At 45.6% G+C, this 27,690-nt stretch overlaps 8 protein-coding genes across 8 annotated transcripts; 4 read left to right on the forward strand and 4 right to left on the reverse strand.

Annotated features, from left to right (window-relative positions):
* Positions 1 to 441: 441 nt before the first annotated feature.
* On the reverse strand, positions 442 to 2,998 carry H6S33_002213 (uncharacterized protein; the record flags this gene model as incomplete). Its single annotated transcript, XM_044833577.1, has 6 exons — positions 442 to 486; positions 558 to 914; positions 981 to 1,176; positions 1,331 to 2,055; positions 2,119 to 2,583; positions 2,828 to 2,998. 6 exons carry the CDS (start codon positions 2,996 to 2,998, stop codon positions 442 to 444), a joined length of 1,959 nt encoding a protein of 652 aa, XP_044693356.1.
* A 143-nt stretch (positions 2,999 to 3,141) lies between these two features.
* On the forward strand, positions 3,142 to 3,879 carry H6S33_002214 (uncharacterized protein; the record flags this gene model as incomplete). Its single annotated transcript, XM_044833578.1, has 4 exons — positions 3,142 to 3,224; positions 3,403 to 3,552; positions 3,649 to 3,714; positions 3,855 to 3,879. 4 exons carry the CDS (start codon positions 3,142 to 3,144, stop codon positions 3,877 to 3,879), a joined length of 324 nt encoding a protein of 107 aa, XP_044693357.1.
* Positions 3,880 to 4,367: 488 nt separating this feature from the next.
* Positions 4,368 to 6,343, reverse strand: H6S33_002215 (uncharacterized protein; the record flags this gene model as incomplete). The annotated part of the gene is made up of 6 exons (XM_044833579.1): positions 4,368 to 4,448; positions 4,512 to 4,968; positions 5,022 to 5,202; positions 5,266 to 5,896; positions 6,010 to 6,215; positions 6,289 to 6,343. The coding sequence occupies 6 exons, from the start codon at positions 6,341 to 6,343 to the stop codon at positions 4,368 to 4,370; spliced, it is 1,611 nt and encodes a 536-aa protein (XP_044693358.1).
* A 275-nt stretch (positions 6,344 to 6,618) lies between these two features.
* On the forward strand, positions 6,619 to 7,683 carry H6S33_002216 (uncharacterized protein; the record flags this gene model as incomplete). The annotated part of the gene is made up of 1 exon (XM_044833580.1): positions 6,619 to 7,683. The coding sequence occupies one exon, from the start codon at positions 6,619 to 6,621 to the stop codon at positions 7,681 to 7,683; it is 1,065 nt and encodes a 354-aa protein (XP_044693359.1).
* Positions 7,684 to 9,093: 1,410 nt separating this feature from the next.
* On the forward strand, positions 9,094 to 11,743 carry H6S33_002217 (uncharacterized protein; the record flags this gene model as incomplete). Its single annotated transcript, XM_044833581.1, has 7 exons — positions 9,094 to 9,132; positions 9,209 to 9,235; positions 9,297 to 9,481; positions 9,574 to 9,916; positions 9,991 to 10,071; positions 10,125 to 10,550; positions 10,607 to 11,743. 7 exons carry the CDS (start codon positions 9,094 to 9,096, stop codon positions 11,741 to 11,743), a joined length of 2,238 nt encoding a protein of 745 aa, XP_044693360.1.
* Positions 11,744 to 12,530: 787 nt separating this feature from the next.
* H6S33_002218 (uncharacterized protein) lies at positions 12,531 to 13,811 on the reverse strand (the record flags this gene model as incomplete). The annotated part of the gene is made up of 1 exon (XM_044833582.1): positions 12,531 to 13,811. The coding sequence occupies one exon, from the start codon at positions 13,809 to 13,811 to the stop codon at positions 12,531 to 12,533; it is 1,281 nt and encodes a 426-aa protein (XP_044693361.1).
* A 1,403-nt stretch (positions 13,812 to 15,214) lies between these two features.
* On the reverse strand, positions 15,215 to 17,170 carry H6S33_002219 (uncharacterized protein; the record flags this gene model as incomplete). Its single annotated transcript, XM_044833583.1, has 3 exons — positions 15,215 to 15,531; positions 15,583 to 15,848; positions 15,909 to 17,170. The coding sequence occupies 3 exons, from the start codon at positions 17,168 to 17,170 to the stop codon at positions 15,215 to 15,217; spliced, it is 1,845 nt and encodes a 614-aa protein (XP_044693362.1).
* Positions 17,171 to 23,223: 6,053 nt separating this feature from the next.
* H6S33_002220 (uncharacterized protein) lies at positions 23,224 to 24,854 on the forward strand (the record flags this gene model as incomplete). The annotated part of the gene is made up of 4 exons (XM_044833584.1): positions 23,224 to 23,486; positions 23,566 to 24,045; positions 24,094 to 24,724; positions 24,786 to 24,854. 4 exons carry the CDS (start codon positions 23,224 to 23,226, stop codon positions 24,852 to 24,854), a joined length of 1,443 nt encoding a protein of 480 aa, XP_044693363.1.
* Between the last annotated feature and the right edge of the window lie 2,836 nt (positions 24,855 to 27,690).

Raw genomic sequence — 27,690 nt, forward strand, 5'->3', positions numbered from 1 at the left:
AAAAATGGTACAAGAAAAAAAGGAAACTTCACATTGGACCTTCGCGACATTTCTTTAAAAACTTTCTTTCACATACTATTCTCTCCCACGCACATGTTGCTTTGGTATGGATTACATAAGGAGTTGACCGAATTTTTGAGTTTTGAAAAAGAGGAATTCAAGAGAATTGAAGATAAGGAAAAGGGAAACGAAAAAAATAAACAGTTACAAACCCCCAACGCTTTTTTTTTGCGCCCAAAAACGCCTTATATAGTCAACTCTCCTTTTCCCTCTGTTTTTAAAAATTCGTATGTGTTATTAATGGAAGGGGTTAGGATAAACCCGATAGCTTTTCTTTTCACCGGAACGAGCAAGGCAAGCAAGCAAAAGAGCATGATGGTGATGGTATGGAGGTACATAGAGATTGGTTTGCATCACGCTTTGTTTGGCTTTTTCTTTTCTTCATGGCTCTCGCTTTATCTTGATTTTAGGGTTGATATCGACATCCTGTAATACGTATTAGTACCAAACATTAATAATACAGGAGGTGTTGAATGCATTACAAGAGAATTACTCACGTCCGCCTTCCTCTTCACTCCACCGACACCCACATCTGGAGTTCCCGCTCTACTACGTGGGGTGCCTGCGGCCTTATCTTTACTTGCCTCAGCATGGCAGCTGGCATGGAATATGCGACCCCCAACCTGCTTCGCGTCCATAAATACGAATTCCTCTGTTTCCTCGTGCCACTGATACTTGAGTTCTTCCTGACATATAGGGCACACAGTACGGGTAGGGGATGTTTCAGAAACCACTACATATTGTTCCTTCGGATCTTGCTCTGGCTTCCCGGTGGTTGAGAACTCGGCACTTTCAGGGCCACCGGGCGCGAGCGAAGAGCTGTCTTCGCCGTCGTCGCGCGATTTTATCCATTCCTGACAATTGGTTGGTCAGTGCGTTTCATAGACATAAATGAGACACTTTGTTGTGTGGATTATTACCTCTTCACCCAAATACCAACTTCTGTGCTGTCCACGCTTCATGGACTCAGCCATTCTCTGATGTACACGGAAGTGCCAGTCTAGATGAGAAGCTTTCTCTCTCTTTCCCTGTTCAGTATCCGCAAAGCGTCTTGCGCAAGAACTGCACTGATTCGGTAGAGCCTCGTTCAGCATTGGAAGAAGGTGTGGTCGTGGTCTTTAATAAGCAGCAAAAAATAAATCAATCACCAACTCTCATCAGCATACGTCTTTCTACGAGGATAATAATCTATAGAACTAGTCCTTCCACGAAAAATAAAGAAACAATGGAACGAAAAATCATGGGAGAGAGTGCACCGCGTAGCTATTACATTTTAAGGGACATAGATTTCATTTCTACGTCTATTGAGCGCCAGTCCAGCTTCCCCTGCCTTTGCGGGGGTGTCTGGGTCAATGGCGGGGGTATAAAATTGCCTCCAGGTGGGGCAAAAAGAAATGAAGGCAGCGCTGATGGCGGCGGAGGTGGTGGCGGCGGAGGTGGGACAGCACCTCCCATCATTCCTGGGAGTAAACCTGCTTTTTGAAGTGATGCTATCAATGATGCCGTATCTCCATTTAATGCCATCGAAAAGTTAGGAAGTTGCGGTAGTCCTTGAGCTACTGGCACTGGTGGTGGAGGTGGCGGTGGTGGGGGAAGATTCATGAATGGCTTCTGCGTCGCAGTCGCCAATAGGGCCGCAAGATCCTGGGACGAAAAGGGCAACTGAACCGGAGGTGGTGGTGGTGGTGGCGGCGGCGGCGGGGGTGGTGGTAGAGCCATCACGGGGGGAGGTGTTGGATTTGCCAACCTTTTAACCTGATCCCTGACCGATGCAAGTTGCGCTGGAGGGAGCTGTTGGGTCTTTAAGATATGCTGTAAGTCAAGTAATGCCTTCAATCTTTTCTGGATATCTTGGTTAAGTGGATCTTCTGCAAAACGTTTCTGCGATGTTTCAATTAGACCAGATATATCACTATGCAAACTGTCTACACTAGCAACAGGGGGTAGTTGCTGAGACATTCCCGCAGACGGTGTGAGATGGTGATTCGCCGGCGGCTGGGACACATGAGGATGAGAATTTATACTGGAATAATTTTGATGATTGTTGTTTCCACCCACCGTACTTCGACTATATGCTCCTAAGCCATTCTGACTATACTCATAAGCTTGTCCATTTGGATACTGTGGGGCAGCACCATTCATGACAGGGGGTGTACCCCGATATTGTGGTGGTGGGGGTGTCGGAACACCTGGACGATTATAACCTTTTGGATCCTGGGCCTGCTTCATCTGCTTCTGCTGAGTCTGAAGCGCCACTGTCCGGGCTTTGATTAAAGCATTGTCGATTTTCCGGGTGACTTCCGAAGAGAAAACCGGAGATGTAGATGATGAATTTGGCACTGGCTGCTTCCAAGTATGCAACATTTCCTCAAGTTTGCGTCTGATTTGGGGGTCCACCTTGGAATATGCGCCCATAAATGTAGAATACAGATCTCTCTGGAAGAATAGAGTATACGGGGTCCCAACGTTCTTTGCTATAGAATCCAACAGATACAGCGCCGGGAGCTTTTTGGCTGGGGCTGCCTATTTTGAGGGGAAGGAACGTTAGCAATCTAGCTGCGCATCGCATTTATTTACGCAAAAGATCATGCACAAGAGATATAATGATAGCTATGATCTTGAGTCATGATATTTGTAATTAAGCGAAGGCAAAGGAATGGAACAAGACGCGTCGCATATATCGAGGCAACAAGCCCGGGGGCGTCGACAGAGAGGGCGCACGATATAGACCAGACCGCCTTAACTTAAGGAAATTTGGGAGGCTTACTTTGTTGATGTGATCTTCGATGGACCGAGCGATTGCCTGCGCTGCGTGAATATTTTCCTTTGCGATGACCGTGAGATTGCTGATTTCATATCTCGAGTTGAAATGTAAATCCTCCAACGATGACTTATAATCTTCAGCTATCTCCTCGGAAGAGAGTTGTGTGGAAGACATCGGGGATAATGGCTGACAAAAAAAATGAAAGATTGTAAGGTGGAAAAGGTCGCGCGAAAGGCAGACAGGCAGTCAGGTAGCAGCGCACAACACACTCTCTCTTGAACTTCCTTTTCTCTCTTGATCTTCAAGTCTTTTGGTAGATGTCTCTAACTATTCACTTTCACAAAAAGGAAAAGCAATACGAGACTCCGGATCCGAATCAAAACACACGCGATTCACTTATGTTTGTCCCGCTGTTCTCCTTTGTTCCTTGTGGCCTTGAGTACTCCCCTCCTTTTCCGAAGTTTTCTTCTTTTTCTTTCCCTTGTAACCCCAGCCAAATCAAAACCAGTATCACCTTCTTGTATTAATCGCGAGAGGGAAGAAGAATGCTGATATCGCTTCACTCGCCGAGGCTGTAGTAACGGGTGTGTAGGTGGTGTTGAAGAGCTGACGTTGGATATCGTCGTCGTCGTCGTCGTCGTCGGGAAAGATGAGGAGAGAGGTTGGGACGTGAGCGCTGGCCTCCGCCCAAGGGTTGAAACGGTGATACAAGGTTGTGATTGGTTGCGGTGAGTCAAGGGGAGAAAAAAAGCCTTGCTTGCAATCTGATAAGATTGTCCCAAGTCCTCGGACACGGCCACTGAATTATTATGTAACCTATGTAGGTACTTACTGAACGCCAGCCGAAGCCCCCGGGTTTTGTTGATTTTCAGGATTTCCCTTAACTACATGTATGTACTTACTCTTCTTTCTCTACAATTTTTTTTTTTTGAAGCGACTACACGCACGTATCTCCGGGTCATTTATGTGACGTTGAAGGGTCTAGAAGCAGCCACCTCGGCTAACGAGGAATGCCGGTTGTCACGACTAGCTGTGAGACATCATTTTACGTCTAAATCTTACCGCCCAAATCTCCACAGGGTGATCTGTGACTACATGTATTGCTCTATCAAAAGCCTTCATTTAATGACATTCAACAGCCCGGTACGTCCTAAAACATGAAGAGTGAGTCGGGAGTGCGTGGCGGTTGTGTTTTGCGCCAGACCTTAGAGATTGAACTTGTATGTACTGGGGAGAACTCTTATCAAGAACGGGATCACTCTACTTCTTGTGTAATATGTCTTTAGTGAAGCTTTTCATCTAATTTTTCCCCCCTGAAGCCTTGAAATGGGGGGGAGCTGTAGATAAATTTATCCACTTTTTATTTTTTCCAAAAATAAAAGCGGTCGGGTTGCGGGTTCAAGCTCTTGGTGGGGCCGAGTGACGTATCATGATCCAACTGCCGCTATACAATATTACACAAGTAGGCTAGTATTTTATTCCACATATAACTCTAGTCTACTACAGATCCCTCCCTAGTTTGTCTATTCTTTTAGACTGGTATTTATTCTCCCTGACCACCACCACCTTGCCTGGCGCCCTTAGCACCACATATCTCATCAACACGAAGCAGGAGGCAAGCAGACTATCATAAAATTATTAGCCAAGAATTCCTCAAGACTTCTCAAAAACGCAATTAGAAACTCACTTCAATAGCAGTCTTGATACTCTGCAATTTAACAGCCTCGGGTTCCCAAACACCATACTCCTTCATATCTACGATTTTACCAGCCTCGCCGTCGATCCCAAAAGTATACTCCTTCTGTGCGTGTTTTGCCCTTAGCTGAGTAAGTACCCTAATTGGAGATGCACCACAGTTCTGAACGAGAGTTCTTGGGATGACTTCCATTGCTTCAGCAACGCTACGGTAGGGCCACTGCTCAACACCCTCCACCGACTTCCCAAGCTCAGCGAGACGGACAGAGACGGCCATTTCAGTGGCACCTCCGCCGGGAGAGAGACGAGGATGGAAAAAGACGTTGCGGGCAACAGACATGGCATCTTGAAGATTGCGCTCAATCTCGTTGAGGATATCCTTTGAGGGACCGCGGAGAAGGATAGTGCATGCTTTGGGATCAGCACATTTGGTAATGAAAGTGAAATATCTAGTAATATTAGATAGAGGGCACTAGTAAGGGAATGCGAATTAAATTCATACTCATCACCAATTTTCTCAATCTCGAAGAGACCACAGCCAGTTCCAACATCCGACTCTGCGATATCATCGACACGATTGACAATAGTGGCGCCAGTCGCACGAGCGATACGATTGTTGTCAGTCTTTCGGACACGACGAAGAGCAGTAACGTTACCCTTGAGAAGGTAGTGCTGAGCGAGATCTTTGAAATTATTAGTTCATCTAAAATTATATCTTTCCTAACAAGGAGTATTGAGATACATACCAGAGACACCCTTCTCGGTAATGACCAGATCTGGTTTGACGGCTAAAATATGATCACACATAGCCTTGACCTGCTGTTCCTCGATCTCTAAGATTTTGCTCCAATCCTCCTCCTTTGAGATCTCGATATTCGTTTGTGACTCCCCTTTCTTATATTCCAGAGGGCAATCCAACAATACAACTCTGGGGTTCTCGATTCTTCTCCTCATCTTTGGGTGGGTGATATCTTTGTTGACCATGACACCATCAAGCACCCTTGAATCCTCGATTTCTCCACCCGGAACCTTCTCAACCTTGGCATAACGTTTAATATCTACCTCGGTCTTCTCTCCAACTTGTTTTGCCACAGTACGAACCGCCTGGAGGGCAAGGCCGCACATCAATTTTGACCACCTAGAAACAAATTTTGTGCCGATTGAAGATGAAATTAACTGGTACATTGCCTCGTCGTCAGAGGTGTCGATAGGAATTGAGACCTCCTCGATGATCTGGAGAGCATCGGCGAGGGCACGCTTGAATGCGGAGATGATGACAACCGGGTGGATATTGCGTTGAAGATGAGGAAGGGCCTGGGCGAGAATCTCACCAGCAAGGATGATAACAGTTGTGGTCCCATCACCGACCTCTTCATCCTGTAGTATCGGGATAGTGGAGTCAATATTTGCTTAAAAGCTAGATAAGGGGGATAGCTCCATTGACAGAACCATCACGAATGCCATGAAAATCATCACTAGTAATAACTAACTTGTGTCCTGCTCAACTCGATCATGCTCTTGGCAGCCGGATGCGCAACCTCAATTTCTCTCAGGATAGCATGTCCATCGTTTGTCAACACAATCCCGCCCATTGGATCCAACAGCATCTTTAACATAGCCTTAGGGCCCAAACACGACCGAATGATATCGGCAACGGTTTTAGCAGCCGTAATGTTTGAAATTTGGGCCTTGCGTCCTATTTGCGAAGACCTATCAGTAATTACCATTTCACTGATAGCTAATATACGGTGGTGTTGAGATTAACAAACCAGTTTGACGCTCTCCCGCCCCGGTGTTCACCACCATCACTGGTGCCTGCATCATTAAATTATTTAGGCTACTTTAGCTGAAACTGGGAGATTTTTGATTAGGAAAACGGAAATTCGTGTAGGTGAGAGAAAGGCGGTTGTGGAAGGGTTGATGGTGGGGGGATTAAGGTCGCGGGGGGATGCGGGGGATGAATAATTTGGATGGTTTTTCCGTATTGTTGGTTGCCGCCAAGGCCATGTGAGTAGGGTCCAAAGGGGCCACGGGATTTCCTCAGAGCTCTCTTAAAGCTTCAACCTCACCTACCTCTGTCGTTCATTATTAACCCCACAATGGTGTCTTGGTCCACGATCCAGACGCTCCTTGTCCTCTTTGGGCCTATTTTGTATACCAGAGGCAAGGCTTTCTACCAATCAACCAAATCTCGTGGTCCTCCTCAACCACTACCCAAAGCTTCAAGGCGTCTTCTTAACGTCCTTTTCGTTACCGCCCTCATTGCTCTCGCCTCAACGTTTGAATACTTCACTCCTGAAAATATCTTCACATTAACAGACTCTCGCCTTCTACAAACTCCGACAGACGTCTTGTTCAATCGTGTGTCTCACATCCGCGAACTTACTCCATCAGATGAAATTCTCCGCCGGCGCCTAAGCAGTAAGGAGGGTCGGCTCCTCTACGCAACATATGGACCTGGCCCGCTCTCCGAATGCACCTGGTGTAAAGTCGATGATCCGAATACGTTCTTTTTTTACGCACTTCCAATGATGGCGCTACCACATCTTCTCCATATTGCTGTCATTGGAATTGTGACATCATCATTCTTTTCTCGTCATGGTGTCATCTGGAGGACTCAAGCCACTATAGCCGGTGTTGCATTATTTCTGGCTGAAATCTACATGGCCGGCATTTCAACCTCTGCTCATACGCTCAACACTATAGCCAAAACCCAGCAGGAAACCAAATGGACACATTGGAGTCTGTTTTTATACCGAGGCGTTGCCATGGCTGCCTTGGATGGAATCCTTGGTTACTTCGTTTTCTTGTCTGGAACAGGCCGCTGGACTCTTGGTCTCGAAGGTGTCCGTATAGAAGAAAGACTTGAAACCCTTACAAAATCGATCGAAATTGTGGCGTCTAGACTTCATGCAGATAACCTATTGCGCCAGACCATACTGCGCAATAAAACCCTTCGAGAAAGAATGGTTGATCATTGGACAAACGAAGAGAACGTTGCGCGTGAAATTATGGAGGATGATGAAGTCCAGCAGAGTAGGATAAACTTTGCTACGAATAGATCCAATTTGGATAAACTTGAGGAGGAAGCGGGAAAAAAGAGTGAGGGGGTGGTGGATAGGATCAGTGCATGGAGGGGTTTTCCAGCTGGAAAGGCTTCTTAAGTTTGGGGGATTGCACCATGTACGCCGATTTATTAAACTTTTAATGGGAGCAAGGCATTTTTGGACAGACATTTTAGATCCCCAGATTATCACTCGTGCCTGAAAAATAGGACTAGCCCACTTCGGAATGCTTGGCATATAAATTCTGGTTCTATGTACTACATGTACATATTCTCCTCTGTTTCCTATGTCCTGAGATAAAATTGCGTAGCTGGTACGAAAGTATATGGCCCGAGGAACGGGACGACCGAATTTCTAAGTTTGCTTTTCTGCGGAGGGAATGTCAGGGTTTCTTTTCAGTTATTGCTTCATGTTTATATCTTTCCTTTGTTTACTTTCTTTCGGCGGTAAGGTAGGGGAGGGGTGTTCACGCCATAGCCTAGGCTCCATGCGATATTCTTGTACCCAGAAATAAATGAAACACTGATAAAAAAAAAAAAAAAAAAGGTACTACATGTACATACTCTAATAATAGTGAACCTCATCACAAAAGATAAAGTGCAATAATTTGCAAAGCACTGTAGTTGATCCGACCCATAAAGCGACCAAGAGTATCGAAAACCCACACCGCAAGCCAGCACCTGCAATAATGCACTCAACATCTACTATTATCCTCAATAGATGGTGACTCCCACTGCGTGATGGCATGGAGCTACTTCTGATGGGACTAGAACGTTGAGTCTGGCATTTTTTTGGCCATAAGTACATACATGTACCTACCTACAGTAATTGTACTTCATACTCCATTCATATAATGTACATGTAGTAATCGTGGTTATTCCCAACAAACTTCGTTATTCGAATATCTATATCATTTCTTATTACAGAACAGCTATATTTATCAAAAATAGAGGAGATCATAAAGGGCCACCGAGTGTTCTAAACCATAATGGTCGCTCAGTTTTCCGAGCCCTTCCGAATGCCATGCACATACTGCTTAAGGTATGTACTATGTACTTACTCAGGATTATCCATCTACAAAGTTCATAAAGTACATGTAGAGAAGAACCAGCTTCACTAGAAGTCAAGCGTACAAGGGTAGAAGTCCGTTCAGGTTTCATATCAAGCAATTGAAACTATATTTTCGACACGTGTAAGTTCGACTCAATCACCATCGGCTCACTCGGTCATTGACATCACGAGTAGGTATTCTCCCTCATTTGGCGATCAGATGATCCTTGGTGCGCGGGTTAGGGTTGGCGGTAAATGTAGGTACGTAACAGCCGCATAAGTACATATCGCGAGTCTACCGTTTATCCTAAGCTGCCACCCCTCATCTCGCAGGAAATCCCTCCTTCCCCGGTACCGGTACCTACATATTCGTACCCCACATTCGCACTTATAAATACCTGCTGTTATTAGGGTTCTTATCCTCTGATTCAGTCTGTGTTCACTATCCGTTCTCAAGCAATGGATGGACCTACAGTTAACTTCGGCGAAGAGCTGAAGGTATGCCCTCCGCCTCCATCTCCAAAGCTTATGCCATACGTGTCACACAATGCTAACACTTGAACCTATCGCGCAGGACGCCTTTAAACCTGTCTATGCATGGGTACGTGCTCGACCTGAAACGCCACATATAAATACATCTACTAACGGCTTGTTCCGGGTAGACTGCGAATGGAATCGAATTTTTGGACGATGCTCAAGCCTTTTACCGCGAGCGGGCAGCGTTAGAGAAAGATTATGCTACAAAGATAAGCGCATTAACTAAGAAGTTTCTTGACCGAAAGGCCAAAAAGGCCTCAAGTTTAAGCGTGGGTGATACGCCTCAAATGACACCTGGAAGTTTGGAAAGGTATGTGTGGGTGTTGTAGACTACAGCTTATAGCTCTCCCCCCACGAACCGAGTGTCTTAGAAGAACATGCTAAAAGAATCCTTCTATCTAGTGCTTCAGTAACTACTTGGTCAACAATACTCACTAGTCACGACTCACTAGCGAAAGAACACGATAACTTGTCTAATGCCCTCATTACCCAGATTTCGGACCCCCTAAAGGCTATTGCAACTCGATACGAAGAATATCGAAAACTGTACAACACCTTGAACATGAAGGTCATGGCCGATAGGGATGGTGTATACAGCGAGTTGAAGAAGAGCAAGGGGAGCTACGATGCGGAGTGTAAACAAGTTGAGGATAAGAGAGCGAAAGTTGACAAAGCTTTTGACTCAAGTAAAACAAAGGCCGAGAAATCTTATAGCCAAGAGCTGATAGAAATGCACAATATTAAGGTCAGTAAACGTACTAGATCTCTGGAGAACCCGTAATTTACCAGGGTCCCTAACGCCGAACTCGATGAAACTAGAACACATATTTAATAAAGATCAATGTTGCAAACCGACACAAGCAGAAATACTATCATGAGGATATTCCTGATATATTAAACGTTTGTATCTTTCTATTTAAACCTTACAGTGGGCACCAACTAAATTTTACTAGTCTCTCCAAGATCTAAACGAGACTCGTGTTACCAAACTAAACGGCATCTGGACCTTGGGTTGTCAGCTTGACATCAATTGCAGGCAAAACTCTATCACTCTCCTCTCTGACACCGTGAAAGAGATTGCCAGAAACCTCCCAGCCCTTGATTCAGCCATGTTTTCTAGGCATAACATGGGCGGTTGGGTCGAGCCAAACAATTTTGAGTTCGAGCCGAGTCAAATATGGCACGATACTAGTGACATCGTAGTCGATGATCTTGCCACAGTATTCCTGCGGAATATCTTGGGAAAGAGCAGGAAAGAACTTGAGGGGGCAAAGGCTCAAGTAGATGCGAGAAACAGGGAAATCGAAGGCCTGAGAAAAACAAGAGATAGCATTAAACTCAATGAAGAGATGCAACTAAAGGAAGCCGAGGTTACTAGGGTAGGTGCTTGACCTTTTTGTGGTACCATTATTTAGCGGCTAATTATGTTTGGCAGAGTCTATTAATTCATCAAGAGCAACTTGTTCCTCATTCATCTAAACTTACAACCCTTCAGGTTGAAATCAGCACAATTCTCAATGCTGTTGGGGATGTTGAGCGTGGAACTCAAACCCATAAATTTAAATCAAAAACCTTCACGATTCCAACCACCTGTGACCTATGTGGTGAGCGAGCATGGCGTCTTACAGGTGCAGGCTTTTCATGCCAGGACTGTGGATACACTTGCCATGCGAAATGCGAAATGAAGGTTCCTGCACAATGCCCCGGTGTCTTGGATAAAGCGGGAAAGAAAGCCCTCAAGGAAGAAATGAAAACTACAGCTCCTGCGACCGGAGGCGATAGTGGTGTAGCATTAAGCAGAAGCAATACCATGAACTCACTATCGTCATCTTACGCAGTAGGGGGCGGAGGGGCTACAGTGCCTCAGCGGATGGGATCAACTTTGTCGAGAACGACTTCTCCGGCTACCAATACACCCGCGGAAACCGCTGTTCCCGCCGCATCAAGTTTGAATGCAGTGGCTGCTGCTGCTTCTCCAGCAGTCCGGAGAAACCGTGTCATCGCCCCGCCGCCAGAACGCTATGTTTCTGCACCGCCCCCAGAGGCGCCTGAGCCATCGGCGGAGAAAGATGAAGTAGTAGGTCGTATGCTATACGCATATTCTTCGAATGGTGCTGGCGAGATCAGTGTTGAAGGCGGACAAGAAGTTGTTATTGTCGAACCCGATGATGGTTCCGGTTGGATTCAGGTTCAAGTAGGTTCCTTGAGCGGTCTTGTGCCAGCTTCCTATGTTGATGCTTCACCACCCCCCTCAACACCTATAGGGGGCAGGCCTGACAGTAGACATTCCTCCTCCAACGTATCGATTTCAAATTCGATAGTTGGAAGCATGACAGGCAGCGGAACGATAAAAAAGAAGGGACCAGCTGTAAAGCCAAAGAGGGGTGCAAAGAGGGTGAAGCACGTTGAGGCTTTATATGAGTATTCTGCAAGATCGGATCTTGAATGGGATATGCTGGAGGGTGATCGGTTTGTGTTAGTAAAGGAGGATAGTGGGGATGGATGGTGTGAAGTAGAGAAAGGTGGAGTTACTAAAAGTGTGCCATCGGCCTATGTGCAAGTCATTGATTAGCATAAGATGTGGTATTAGTTGTGGGATTATCTTAATTTGATTCACCAGATTCTTTGTTGCACGCAATGGATTGTGAGATTGCTTTACTTTTTGTGAAAGTTAAGTAGATTCTTCTCCGCCCAATTTCCTTTCCTTTTTCTATACGATTTCCTCTATTATGTTATTGGTTTGTCCTTATATATTGCTGTTTCTTTTCCCTCTGAATGGGACATTGCCTGTGCTGTACGAAAAGTTCTTTGTTATTTCTTTACGGACTGGCTACGAGGGTCTTGGTTAACTACTATTCGTGAGGTTTATGGAGGCGTTCTTTGCATGATTTGTATTACAATGCTATTCAGTTATTTTTTGTTTGTAACATATACAGCTGTTTAAGACTGATAGTTTGAGAGTTCGGTGGTGCGTGCGGGGTACTTAACATACTTTCTTTCTATCTACTTAGTCGATCTATATTATACGGCACCCCATCTACTGTTGGCCCCTACTCTATTCCAGTGGGGTTAGGCAATTCATTCCACACTTTGCCCCCTTGGTATTAGAGCAATGTTTGAGGGTCGTTAGATAGAATTTTATGATGAAGCAGGTGGTAGAGTTGATAATCAAGTCCTGAGAATTGTTGGCCGCAGCGGCCTCACAAAATTTCTCGGGACTTAGTTAACGTGCGAGTATGTGCCTCTAATATCTTGCTTCCTTGCCAAGCATGTCTAAGTCAATGATTCAGATCCCCGGAAATACCAATTTTGCCAGAAAAAGAGTACAGAAAAATCTTTATAGAGGGTTTAACAGTATATTATGAATGTTTGTCTTGACATGATATACATTTGCACGGCAAAAGCTCGGGAATTAACCTCCCCTCAGCTAAACTCCTCCGGTTTTCTTCCCAGCGCAACCACGCCACTCCTTGCAGCAAGCAATCTGCAAGATCGTCCAGCTTCTTCCCAGGTGTTCTCTTTGCCTTCTTCCCATTGACCGTCTCGAGCGGGACAAAGTCATCAACCGTATCTGCTACTTCCTGGTTGAACGATATCACATCTCCATTCTTGATCCATTCGGATACTAGAGATATCTTTGCTTGCTTTATATTCCCGAAAGCCTTCTTCCCCGTAGTCTCTGTGTCCACATCTTGGCCTATTTCCCTCAAACCCTTAATTATCTTCATCTTCATCTCCTCCATCTCTCCCGCCCCTCCGCCCTCTACCACTACCCCCTCTACCACCCCCTCGAGGTGGTTATGTGATTTATCACTTTTCTTCTCAAACGTTTTGCCAACTTTGCCGATCCAAAATCCACTGACCCTACTAGGAGAAACGCTCTCCGCTGCCGGACTCTTTCGCTGTGTATCTTCACCATCCCCTACATATCCTACAGAATAGAAAAGAGCGTGAAGCATAGCTTCAAGCATATTAACCCGGATCGTCCACTGTTGGATTGCGGAAGCCCCTTGTGACCTATATCGCTGTTGTTCTATGATAATCGCATCCGGTGAGAAACGAGATAGTGTTTTACGAACAAAAGTGTTCGCTATAACTGCAAATTTGGAAGGTTCGAAGGACTCTGTGCTTTTCTTCGGTTTTCGAGGCTTTGCTGGAATTACTGATCCGTCCAAATCTGGTTTTGCCGATTTCCGGCTTCTCTTTTTTGCCGTGACTGCGGGGCCTGTCTCTGATTCCTCCGGTGTAATTGGCTCCTCTACTGGCCGTTCAGAAATAGAAATAGTTTCCCAGGCTATTACGTTCGGGAGTGCTTCCCCAACCGGACTCTTCCCCCCAATGGGAACCTCTATCACACACAATGCCAGGTTCCTAATCCCCATATCAATACTCAGGACTCTTTTTGTCCTCTGCCCCGTTTCTACCTTCCTCATTTTCACTTCTTCTTCCTCTTGAGACCTTTCCTTCTCACAACATTTTAAAGACCTGTCGAAAAATCCAACGTCTTTGCAGCAAGATTTTGCAATCCTGGCCGCAAGCTGCGCTTTCGCACCAGTAGAATTGACACCAACTGCTACGGCGAGAGACCTGAGTGCGCTAGCCTTCAACTGGAGAAGCATAGGGGAGAGGTGAGATGCCATGGGGGAGAGGTGAGATGCCACGGCGACTCCATATGTTGATACCAGTATTCTTTCTTGATGTTTGCAAGGACATTCAAATTCTTACATTGCAAATAGGCTGACTAATCCATAAGCTACGTTGATTAGCATGTAGTGGTGTCCGTTTCCAACAAAACGATTAGAATAACCAAATCCCAGGATTGTGGTTACCAATAATTGGTCATATTACACTGTGAGACGCAGGGACCATGAGCCTGTATGTATTTGTATGCTTTACATCCCGATTATTTCCAGTTTTCATTCTAAGTCTTTGCATGCACATACATGTAGGCTGGGAACGGTCCTAGGACAACGTGCGTACTGTACTGTACAAGGTATAATAACCGTATTGTAGGTGCATACATGTATATCGGCATCCCCTGCTCAATGAAGCACACATGGGTCAGCGTGATATAAACAGCCAAACTCTTGTACTTGATCGTTGTGCCGGTTTTGTTCATTTATATTGGCAAAAGTAATAACTGAGCATACTCAATGAATCCCCTATAACATGATTTCTGCGGTATCGCATAAGAATGCCGGTTTGTTATTGGCCGTACCATACATAAAAGTACATGTACTTGATATAATCCTTCCTACCAGTACGTGCGTACTCAATAAGTAGGATTATACACCACTCTCTGCGGCACATTGGTAGGTATATATACTTTGAATGTGCTTTACTCTGTCTACTACTAATGATGGTAATAGTAGCGAGCCCCCCATCGCCAAAGATGCTATCAAGTTACACAAAGTGGTTGAAGGTGCGAGTGGGGTGGAAGAAGAAGGCGTGCGGTAATTATAAAGGGAGATATATTGCTTTGTTCTGTCCATCAATAGAGAGCGGTCAAGGATATAAGTAGAGTATATGGGAGAAGATTTTCGGGGCTTGCATCGGCCATACACTCCTCCTACTCACGATGAATCTTAACCCGCGAGGTGGAGGTTAAAATATGGTAATCGGAGAATTTGATTCTCCGGATCGACATCTTGGCAGGATGAGGCTCGGCGGGACCCATATAAGTGTGCAGACTAGCGGTATGTAATGACGTTCCCGTACCCTTCGGGGATGACATAATTCGGGACCAAATGTGTCTAGAAACATGACGTATGTATTCATGTTTATGATGTTGGAATGGCGCTTTGGTACGTAAACAAGATTTTTCATTACTTGGTATTTCTAAATATCCCCAAAATAGGTTTCTTACACAAAAATCGACATCACGGGCTATCACTCAGTGAGTGCCAGGTATTACGTTGAGTATCCACAAAGAAAGAAAGAAAAAAATACAGAGGAGCGCAGGATTTTAACAAATAAAACAAGAAACGAAAGTGCGGTTCAACCATCAAAATCCACCTTTCACCTCCTTCAGGCACACAAACACTTAGATAAATCTCCACCTCTTTGCAAGAAAAAATGAAACCATCACAAAGGTGAAAATCACACCGAGGATTCCAAAGAACCAGTAATAACTATCCTCCTCATGTTGGCCGGGAACATGGACGTTCATTCCGAACAGACCACAAATCAAGTTCAGTGGAACGAGAATAGTCGCAATCGTGGTAATCTTTCCTAGAACCTCGTTGGCACGACTACTGGCCATGACTGAGTCGACCGAGAGCTGAGCAAGGTAGTTGGAGTGTGACCGAGACAACATCTTCTCGAAATGGGAAAGATTGCTCATCATAGTGATAACGTGATCTAAAAATCATTAATTTTATTCACCTATGACTGGTTTGGACTGAGACATACCTTGGATATCACCAAGATAGAGACCGATCTCGCCACGAGGTGTAACCTGGTACTGTTCGTTGCATCTTTTTGCAAAACCCTTGATGACGTCGGCCTTGCCCCCTAATAGCCGCATGAGACCCATACACTTCTTACGACATTCGCCGATCTGCTTGAGGAGTTCAGTGTAGTCATCTGTCCGTGCGATGAATACAGCATCCTCAATGGCATCAGACTCTTTCTCAATGTCGTGGATGGATGGACCGAATGAATCAGTGATATCGTCACTACAGGTTTAATTAGTATAGATCATTAAACTATAAGGACTTTGTTTGGATGAGACCTACATCAAGGCGTAGCAGATCCAGTCAGATGACAAAGCTACATAATCCCTCAATTGCCGTATACGCTTGCGCACTTGAGCACTGTGCTTGCATGGGTTGAAGTGGAAGCTCAGTACTCCTTCGCGGAACACGATGATATAGATATTGACAGGTTCCATAAAGTCCGGGGAATCCCTGTCCTGGATAAAAGACCGGAAACACACAAAGTAGTAAGAGTGGAAGAGCTCGACCTTCTCGCGGGTCTCCTGGACACGGATATCCTCGGCCGTCAAAGGATGAATCGCGAATGCCTTCATGAGCATGCTCAATTCCTCAGTGCTAGGGTTGAAGCAATCGAGCCACCAAACACCCTGGCCACCCCGGAAAAGGTCGTGGAAGTTCTCGCCGTCGCAGAGAAGGTCACCGATTTCAGGAGCATGGATTGTAGAATCCATTTCCGAGGAGAAGAAGCTAAAGCGATCAGGGTTGCTCATTCGCTGGTTGCGAGACCCTGGTGCCAAAAGATCGACTTTCTCATCAATAACCGAACATACATCGTTATCCTTAGACACCTGAACCGAGGCGTTTGTGTTGGTGGGCGTCAATTTGGTTTTGAAACCCTCAAAGTACCTTTCCGCCTTCGACGAGGAACAGCTGCTCATCTTTCTCCTCTTGGTTTGGGGCCTCCCTCGGTTTTGGTTAGCCACAAATTCATCCATCTCCTCAAAATCAATACCACCCCGGACCCTGGTCTCTTCAGGTGGGGGGAAGCAGACATCCTCCTCCGCCTTCTGTGAAGCCTCATCGCCGGAATTGACAACGGATCCTTCATCCTGATTGGTGAAAGTTGGGCGACGGGACATCGTCCGCCTAAGTCCCAAGACAAGCTCCGAGGGAGCTTGGCTGGTGATCGTTGCAGACCTTTCTTGACGACGGCGATGTTCAGGATTCGCAAATGCATTAACTGAATTTGGGGGGGATGGTGAGCGGGAAGAAGCGCGCGACGGATAGCGAACGCTATATCGACTTGTATCGTTATTAGGGTCGGAAGAACGGGGTGACAAGTTGTCATGGGCATCGTCATCGACAATTGCGTGTTCGTAGTCCCTGTGGATAGGGTTATGGCCATCTCCAATTATGATTGCAATATCGGGACGATCACGAATATCCTCAACACTTCTGCTTATCGTGTTCGAGCGTGGAAGGGAGTGTGCTTGCAGGCGGTGGTCATCCAGTTCTGCCACGGGAACTCCGAAAGGAGGTGAGTCGGAGCGTGGGGTTTCCATTTCGGCGAATTTTATCGAGAATCTAGTGTACTAGAAACTGTACTACTCCTTCTTTTTTCTTATTATTTTGTGACCTTTTTTTTGTGTGTGTGGCAATATTAGACGGTGGGTATTTTTTAAAGCGTAACGACAAAAACGTTTCTAAACAAATTAAAACAGCAAGTCTACCAAGGCACGTAAGTAACCGTCTTGATATCCAAGCATATGTTTTCGGTCCCTTACCTATCAAATAAAACAAGCTAAGTGCGATGCACTATGGCGAGCCGCCCTATGCGCTCACCGCGGTAGTTGCAATCAATTTGAATGCCGTTGTGGGGTGAGCATGTACCCCTCAAAGAAAACTATGTTTTCGAGGAGGCGGGAAGCGGATGTAGAAGGAACCGGTGAGAACGATATCAGGGTACGTTATCCTAAAGAGAGACCGAGCGGTGACAGACAGAACTTGGCAATAACACAGGTGATTAAGTTTTTATAGTTGTTGAACCAAAGGTCAATTATGGAGGTTTCTCGGATACTCCGTAGACCCAGAATGGACCGAGGAGAGGGTAGGCGAAGGAGAACTTGAAGCTGGTGGATCCCGCCAACTTGGTGGTTTCTGGGGAAGAAGGGTGACGAGGTGTTGGAATCTCGTGATCGACGGGGGTAGCTGAGGGACTGAACAGTGATGAAGCTGTAGGTGATGAGAAGAGCGCGGTGGCTGATGTGGCTGAAGGTGAGAGGGTGAAGCTTAGAGCTGGGACTTGTTCAGGGCTGGGCAGGAGGAGGGGGCTAGATAGTCAATGCGAAAGAGGACGTTGAGTTTCCATGTGAGTGAGGGAGGAAGATGGGGGCTAGCGTGTGCAGTGGCCGGAGCAGATAGCTACTACGAGAGAGAGTACGACGACGCCGAGACGGTCCAGGGCAGAAGGACTGCGATAAATGGCTGTGGGATGTGTGGTTGGAGCAGATAGACACAAACAAAACAGATCCGACAGACTGGCGAGATGGATAGTACCGGTATGTGAGATGTAAGTTGAGAGGAGGACAGGCAGACAAGTCAAGACAAGACGTTAAGTTAAATGTGTTCTCGTGGGAGAGAGGGGGGGGTGTGTGAGTCTGTGTGAGTGTGTGAGTTGTGTGAGTGTTGGGGAGAGGAGTAGGTAAAGAGGACTGGCGCCGAAGAAGTAGCTAAAAAAGAAAAGTGAAAAAAAAGGGACAGTCCTCTCTCAGTCCAAGGAAAACAAGCCCGCTCACCCACACATCCCATTGGTCACACAAGCCCTGGCACAACCCCAATCTCGACTAGACACCCCCCTAACCCTAACCCGTTCATACTCGGCAAATCACTTAGAGCGATTTATGCACGCTCTCCCGCCACCTTGGTCCCTTTTCTGCAACCCCGATTTCCTGTCCAGACCTCTCTCCTCTTTCCAGTCCTGCTCTGAACAACCCACGGGACCCTCTGCCGCCGAGCGTGAGAGAGAGAGAGTAATATCAGTGTAACATCAGGCTAGTTCAAAAATATCCCTCACATTCCAGCAATTCATGACCCACGCTGGTTATTCATTCGCTCTGGTTGGGTTTATTCAAAATAAAGAGGTGGAGTTCACCTGCCCTACCGTTTCAATAGGTATCTCACCTCCCTCTCTCCGCACAAACGACATCAAAACAACAGGTGATAGCGAAATAAAGCCAACGCAAAATAAATAAATTCTATCTCTTGTCTAATTCCTACCCATCGCAGACCTGGTAGGTGGAGGGTTATCTATGCCACACGTTCCCACCAATCTCTCTCCTATCCCCTCAGCTGAAAGAAGGACTTTCGATTGATTGAATTTGCGGCACCAGCACTGACATCACTTTCACACCAACCAATTTCCATGGTCAGGCTTCAACGAAGGAAAGAAAGAAAGAAAAACCTGAAGCGGCTACCTACCTAGAAAGTACAGTCCTGGTCTTGACAGTGGAACCATACAATCCTTTCTTCACATGTCCCTTTTTTTCTTTCTAGGAACCGAAATCTCCCACGTAATTTTTTTCTTAATATCCATGTCCTTGCATATGGGTTCGCTTCAAGGAACGACTAGTTTTTCCGTTATCGCTTGCACCACCCCCCAGTTTCCAGCAGAATTATTTTTTTCCTTGATGGAAACGGAGCGGTTGGATGTTGGCTTTGGGCTTGAAATATCAAATTTACAAGAATCAACGCCGAACAAAACAGCCGCGCCTTACCGCCCTGTTTGTTCCTGCGCATCATGGACGCCTGGAACTGGATCCCTACATACACCCTCTTCTCAAGTAGATTGCCTACCTACCCGTACGGTGTACCTACAGACAAGATACTCTAATATATCCGTCCTGCAAAATGCAATGCCATGTAGGCAGAGTACATCACTTACCGGTATCACTCCCGAGGTGGAGTAAACATAACCTACCCGCAGCGCAGCCGCATTCTCCAGAGAATGCGCTATACCGGACACGGCAATAGGTCGCGAGGACACTCTCACTCTTCAACCTGAGTGAAACCGTCTGCACATAATAATTGCTGCCGCACGTTAAAAAGAAGCTGGTGGAAGGAACAGGGACATTCTGATGGATGTCCTGCATACTCTAAAGTACTCCGTGCGACAGATATTGCATTGCATTACATACGCACATCATGGAGTACTCCATTGGACCATCCATTGTATGGTTATTTCTTTTGTGAAATGGAGGCAAACAGGACACAAAATAAATGAATAAAAAAAAGACGACCTCTCCCCTCTGTTTTACTTGACCTTAGGAGTGCCTAGCTACAGCCGAGAAGGTTGTGTGCAGGCGTCCCTGAACATGTAGGGTAGCAGGGAAGGGCTTGTGCAGAATATGGATGGCGCGCAGGAGAGAAGAAGTGCATGTATGTAGGCGGCGGCATGTTGGAAAAGCAAGTCAATCAATAACTCGTTGTGCGCTTGTTACTACCACATGCTCCAAAGACCTTCTAGGTTTCAGGGCTACAGAACTCAGGAGTTTAAAGTTATTGATCACTTAGCATTTTCTAGGGACAAAGAACACGCACGCTGTTGATTGCTACACGAAGAACTTCGAGGATGAAGGATAGCCGTTATATGCAACGTTAGTAAGCTTGAGCTTCACTAACTGATAGGACTCAAATATCTACCCTGAGTCACTTGTCTCCGGTAATGATAAGGCGTGACCTCCTCTTAGACAAAAGAGCAACTGAGATCGTAGGCTGGAATATGAATCATCGATTCGTTAGGTGCGTCTTAGAACTGTTATGACTACACCAATCAGGTATTACCAATGCCACACTCGTACGGCGTTGAAGCTACAGTATGTGATTGAAACAGTGGTACAGACATAATTACAACAGAGCTTACTACAATTGCGCCCATAAGCTTGACAGCACCGTGATATCTACCGTGTATTGAAGGTATATACGGAAAATAACTCAGGCCCACCACCCAAGTAAAAAAGTAAAGTAAAATAAATACCTGCTGTTTTCAAAGTTCTGGCGCACTCAACAACTACCCCCCAGCACGCTCAGTACGTAGTATACCACCACCCAGGACAAGAAACGCAACCCTCTCGCTCCACTAATCTAGGTTTCGGATAAAAATCTTGGAGACGAGATTCCGAGAGAATGGCTCGGCGCTCCCCTTGCGGGGTATCACTGATAGATAGGACGGGACAGCGCATGGGTGGGTCTTGGGTGGTAGTGATAAGAAGATCCGGGGGAGGTTCCGAAAGAGGTTATGCTTTCTTGTGGACCCTGAAGAGAACGCGTGGCTGTTGTAGCTTTGGCATGGTCAATTAAGTTATACATCTTTAAGGTTTAAGTGTGGCTTAGTAGCGAGTGAGAATTTGTGATGCTGATAACTGTCGCATTTCACACAGCATGCGTTACTACATCATGTACAATGTCATATAGACAGGCCATGTACATACATATATGTACATATGTATTTATATACGTCGTAGTACTGCAGCTGCGTACATTTAGTGTGATTAAGTGCTACAACTGATAGGATCTGCTGCCTCTAATTCTGTATCGATACCTATACATGTATGTACTCTATCGATACATCGGTGCCATATGTATCGCTACATTACTAGTATCTTCCTGACGTTTTTGAACTGGGCCATTATTGCATACACCCAAAATCATGAGCTTGGCGTATTTTTGTATGGCATGCAATATCAGTCGCGTCCACAAACGTCAGGAAAATACGAGTAGAGGTTACAGGTGGTATAATAACATACTCGATATAAACAACTAGAGAATCCTGGCGCAAGCAGCCTGTATCTTCTACCGGATTGTTAGACGCCATTTATCCACCAAGTACATATAGGGTAAATATATCACCAACATACTTGCTAATAGCTACAGTATAGACTACGGAATATCCAAACATAAAACATACCATTTAGAGTGTACATGTGCTATACTCGATCTACGAATGCTATATCAATCTGACGCCAATTGCAGCCACACATGCCCAAAGATCTCCGGCAAGCCAAGATCTACTCTATGTATGCATGTACGTTCCCTACTCGTAGTTTTTTGACGTTTCCGGACGCGACCACTATTGCATGCCATACAAAAGATAGCCTTGGCGGGTTTTTTCTGTGTATGCAATAGCAGTTGCGTCCGGAAACGCTGTGAAATTGCGAGTAGTATCTCTAATTGCAATATCACACATGTTAAAGTAGAGTGGACGGGAGAGTACGTCTGCACCTCAAATTCGGTAATGGGGCTTGGCTATGGGGCTCCCGGCGCTGGTACGATGCACCCCACGATGTTGGGATGCAGTCTGTGATGTTAAATCCACTGTATCAGAAGGAGACGCGCTCCATGAAATAACAGCACCACACACACAGAGTCATTAAAGTACTCACCAAGCTACTCACTATTACTACAAGTATATTGTTATGCACTGGTCAAACCGGACCAACCCTTAGTAGGCGGATAAACTCAACTAGCTGACGTAAGACAGAGAGAAAAGATAAACTAAGGCCACTTTTGGCTAGTTTTTGCTTTTTTTGGTTAATGCTACTGCTTACATGTATGTATATAGGCTAGATATGTTTGATTCAATACATTTAATTAACGCGTAAGTCTCAAATAAGATTAGATAATTGGTGTGAGTGAGATCGTGTGAAGGAAGGAAGATAAGCAAGAAATGCCGAATTCCGAATAAGAAATTGTGATCCGATGGTTATGTGCCACTTTTTATTCTGTATTGTCATATCGATTGTAGTAGGTTTCGAGCATCGTCACACACAGGTCATCTTTGTCCGCGGCCGCGTGGCCTTCTTCAAAAAACAAACTCATAGCTTGAACCATCGTAGCTTTTTACGCCCAGGGCACTGCGAAGAATGCATGGGTTAATTTTGGGAAGGAATAATATATTGTAGTTCAAAAAAGGGGTGAAAAATCGCTACCATAGTAGACGGTATGCCGCCGGACTGCGCTGGTGTCAATTCCGGGAACATCAGTACGGTTTAGAAACTACGTTAAGAATAGCGTTTGGTGGTTTCGGTCCAAGTGTTTTGAAAAAGCAGCTTAGAGCTACATTTTCTAAACTCCGTTAAAATCATCATGCATACACCGTTTTCAATTTTAACGGAGCTTTACCCCTGTTAACCTTAGTTTAGGCCGTTCTCAAAAGCGCCCTAAATTTACTTGTTGACCATCTAACTCTAATTACGTTGTGACATGATGGTTGTGCGACCTAGTTAGCTTAGCTCGTTGGTGATCTAACGAGTGGTAATGGTGTTCTATGTACTTCCGGCTGCATCCAGATAAATTTATTCCTTAGATTTTATATAAGAACTCGACTCGGTAGGATCAAAGGAGGAATTCTCACATGAACGTTACACAACTATAAGATAGCCCTAACCCACTGATCTTAGACTCTTTCCAGTATAGTTCTAAGCGGCTCTCTTGAACCCCGCAGACCCCCCGCCAATACCACACCGCGTCTTCCTAAACATCTACTCTACAGTCACACAACTCCCATTTTTCCAACTCTATCCTTTTTTTCCCTACCTAATCCACGACCTCTGAATTCATAATGGCAGCACCTGGCGCGTCTCTCGAGTCTCGTATGGGCCCAGTGCCTACAGAAGCAGCTCCTGCTGCTAGTGACGCCACTGCTCCCATCGCCGGTTCTAACATCACAGTCCAAGGTGCTACTCCTGCTCCTACTGACGCGACCCCCGATGAGCCTAGTGACCTTGTAGAGAGCAACTATGAGGTCGCTGTGAAGCTCGTAAATATGCAGGGGGACCCGAACAGTCCCCTATACTCGGTCAAGCGATTCGAGGATCTCGGAATGTAAGTAGCTTTTGTCTTATTTTTGCGAGATCGTGTTAGTTTAGTAAGAAATCCGGTACTGATGCCTCTTTTCTTAAAGATCGAAAGAGCTTCTTGAGGGAATATATTTTATGAACTTCAAGAAGCCTTCCAAGATCCAGGAGCGCGCGCTTCCACTCCTTCTTTCAAATCCCCCCACAAACATGATTGGACAGTCGCAGTCTGGAACTGGAAAGACAGCTGCTTTCGTTCTCACCATGTTGACTCGTGTTGATATGTCCAAGAACCAAGTCCAAGCTCTGTGTCTTGCCCCCTCGCGAGAGCTTGCAAGACAGATCATGAGTGTAGTTCAGACCATGGGCCAATTTACCAACATCAAGACCCAATTCGCCATTCCCAACATGGTAGCTAGGGGGCAGAGGATTGATGCTCAGATTGTTATCGGTACCCCGGGTACGGTTTTGGATTTGGTCAAGAAGAGGCAGCTTCCCGTTGACGGGATCAAGGTTTTCGTTTTGGACGAGGCCGATAACATGCTGGACCAACAGGGACTGGGAGACCAGTGTATCCGTGTTAAAAGGTGAGTTCCGTATCTTATAATGTCGGCCATTGACACTAATCCCACCAGTACTGTCCCACCCACCGCGCAGATCGTTCTCTTCTCCGCAACTTTCCCCGATCAAGTCGTCCAATACGCCAACCGATTCGCTCCAAACGCCAATCAGATTACACTGAAACACGAGGAGCTTACCGTCGATGGAATTAAGCAGCTCTATATGGACTGCGAAAACGAGGAAGACAAATACCGCGTGCTTGTCGAGCTCTACCACATCCTCACAATCGGCTCCTCGATCATCTTCGTTAAGAAGCGTGAAACCGCCTCTGAAATCCAACGACGCATGGAGGCCGACGGTCACAAGGTTGCCGCTCTTCACAGTGCCTTCGACGGTAATGAACGTGACAGGGTTATCGATGACTTCCGATCAGGAAAATCTAAGGTCCTCATCACAACAAACGTGCTTGCACGTGGTATTGATGTCGCAACCGTCTCTCTGGTCGTCAACTACGACATTCCGCTCGATCAGAACAACAAACCCGATCCACAAACCTACCTTCACCGTATTGGAAGAACCGGGCGATTTGGACGTGTCGGTGTTTCCATATCGTTTGTGCACGATAAGAACAGTTGGGCCGAGTTGAACGAGATATCCAGGTATTTCGGTGTGGAAATGACTCGGGTGCCAACTAATGATATCGATGTAAGTTCACCTCCCACTTTATATCCATCCATCTGGCCTTGGTGACTAACAACAGCTACAGGAGGTTGAAATTATCATCAAGAAGGCACTTAAGAGTAAGACTGCAGGTGTTTCAAAGGCCGAGTCGTAATCCAAGGACACCTCTTTGGATTTGCTTCGTGTTATTGCGCCTTGTTCCTGTTCGCAGAAGTAAAAATTGCGATGCGATTGAACGGATGTACAGATCTATGTCTTCATGAATGACGAAATTTTTATAGGACATGTGAGATGGGGTGATCACCTTTTTCTTTCCGTTTTTGTTTCCTATTTTCTTTGTTTTCTTTTGAAAGTCTGTATAATATCTTTATGAGGGGTTAAATTTCCTTTTTGTGGCCCGAGGTCTTTTTGGCGGAAAGAGCAAGTACTGTCGATGTTGTTAGAACATTGGTTGAGATATCAACTAGCTGAAAAGCTGCGGGATGAAAGTTAGTCAATCTATCTTCACTCTACTTAGACTGCCCTGAATGATTGAAACGCTTACTTGGTATGTGATAATATATGTGTTCTTTATGACTGATAGATCTGTCCAATGTGTGAGCCTGGTGCTCCGGTATGAAAGTCCAAAGCTGCATCATGAGAGCAGAAAGGAGGGGAGGTTTGATGCTCTCCGCCTGACCTTAGAACCGAGTGATATCCTGTGTTTTTGTCATGTAGCGCATCCGTTTTTTTTTTTTTTTTTGTTTGTTTAATTCATTAATTGTATGCAGCCCTTAAGCTATGACAATATCGCACTAACGCATCAGTTAAACATCGAGCTCAAATTGTATGCCCACCGCCGGAAAAATATGCTGGATTCAAGATATCCAAGAGAAAATTTTTCGTTGAGCACCAGGCTTGTTTTTTCTCTCTGGAGCTCTGGCTCTTGTGGGGATTTGAGGATGAATAGGCGCATGGGTTTTCTTTTGCGTTGCGGCTTAGTCGGGAAAGATGAACCTGAATGGTTTCGATGATAGGTCCGCTTGAAATTTTGATCCCCCTACTTCGTTGGTGCTGCGGTGAGATGAAGTATGTTGGAGATGCGAGGACGGGAGGAGGTGAGGTTAGGGGTGAGGTTGGAGATGAGGTTGGGGGTGAGGTTGGAGGTGAGGTTGGAGTGAGCCTACGCTAAATGATGTCGTTAAAAGCCCCCCTGCCAGGAGATATGCACTGCTACATAAAGGCATAGGATGGCTGTTGCCCTCGTTTTTCACCTTTGTGCTTGTTGTCCCCGAGCGCGTGGTGCCGTGCTGCAGCCACTTCAGGAGGGGCTGGGATAGAGCTTAAATGACACCAAACCAGAAACTTTAATGTTTCTCCTACTCGTTCCAACTTACACAGCTTTCCTCATGTTATCAGTTTGTGGGATTTAGGTTTATGCATTATGAGTGAGATTATATGCTTCACAGTCCTCCATACTTGTATCTTCCGCAGATAAATTCGTCTTCCATAAACGTGTGTGCGTGTGCATGCATCACGGCAGATCTAGAATTTTCAGAGGGTATTGGCCCTGGTAGGCGTAGCGGGATCCGGGAAGGCAAGGCTACTTGGGAAATTGTCTGAGCCGGGACCTACCAGCATAGGGTAAGGAACTCTGAGATCCTGTACTTGATCCTCCCAAACGTTGACAGACACAGTTTGTGAATCAGCTAGCACTAGTCTCATTCCTAGCCTCGCACTAATCCCCTACTAGTATCAAGCTGTTCTCTCATGCCCTGCCTATCATCTACGGATAGCATACATGTAATTATAATCTGGCACATGGGTGTGGGTTAGCGCGCGGTTGCTAGTCACAGAATATCACTCGGTAACTTCACACATATTCTCAGATGACAGGTGAACGACAATAACCCATGGAACGCGGCCTATAATCTATCCCTTAGTTGACGGATCCATCTTCTCTTTCAGGAGCTTTAAGAACGCCTGCACTTAAGCTACCACATGATGACACGGCTCGTTGATGGGCGATAATATCTTCCCGGAGACGCAACCCAGCTTTCCGCCTCAAGTCTCCAGTCGATGGAAAAAAGAAAGTTGTGAGACTACCTATTTTGTAACAGCAGCTTAAGTGCAAACCATCAACCATAGCTTTCTCCATACTATCCACATACCACCGCAGCTATAGCTCAGGTTCAAGTCGGGCTCTAACTTTAGAAGTAGAGGACTTGTACAAGACATGCGGCATGTCTCATAGCTCACGCATTCGACGCAAGATAGAAAAGACCATTCATGTTATGTTTACATCATAGGAACTTAGTCTCGCACCCATTTTCTACTTAGCAGCAAGCTGCTCAAGTGGGAGGGCTGGGTACGAGCCTATAGAAAACTGTGACTTAAGATCAATTGAATCTATAGATCTTCTGGCCTAAATGGCATAAGGCTGGACCATACTATATATTCGGTCCGTCGGGCTGGTCGGAGAATCACTAGGGGACGCACTACTATCGGGATGCTGCTATACGGGAGATAGCGATCTTTTTTGGTACCGTAGAATGGAGCTACAGTGTCTTATGTCCCGATAGAGATGAATAATTACTACCTTTTATAGGTCTCGCAGTCCCGCGTCGGCCTAATGGGTAATATAAGCGGCGAATGGAGCTAGCTTATATGACAATAATATTATGAGAAACGTTGAAAGTACTATAAAAGCCTTGAAAGACGCTTAATAGCTATCGACCCTTCGGGGCGTTATTAATCTGCAGATACCGCCAATTGATATATATGCTGTATTGGAATTGTGTGGTGTAAATTAATAATTTAAATAGACATACTCGTTAACCTCGTAAGTCTTCTCAAAGCTACTGAGCTAAGCCCGATCAGCTCTCTCAGCAACTATGACAGCAGCAACAGCCTCAGATTTTTACATCTGTAATTATTCCATCATCATAAAAAAGTGCATTGCGTGATTTGAAAGAACATCGTCTCTTACCCCCTCTTTGAAATTTTCTATT

Source organism: Morchella sextelata (assembly GCF_020137385.1).
Source record: "Morchella sextelata strain SCLS chromosome Unknown scls_12, whole genome shotgun sequence".
Classification (NCBI taxonomy): domain Eukaryota; kingdom Fungi; phylum Ascomycota; class Pezizomycetes; order Pezizales; family Morchellaceae; genus Morchella; species Morchella sextelata.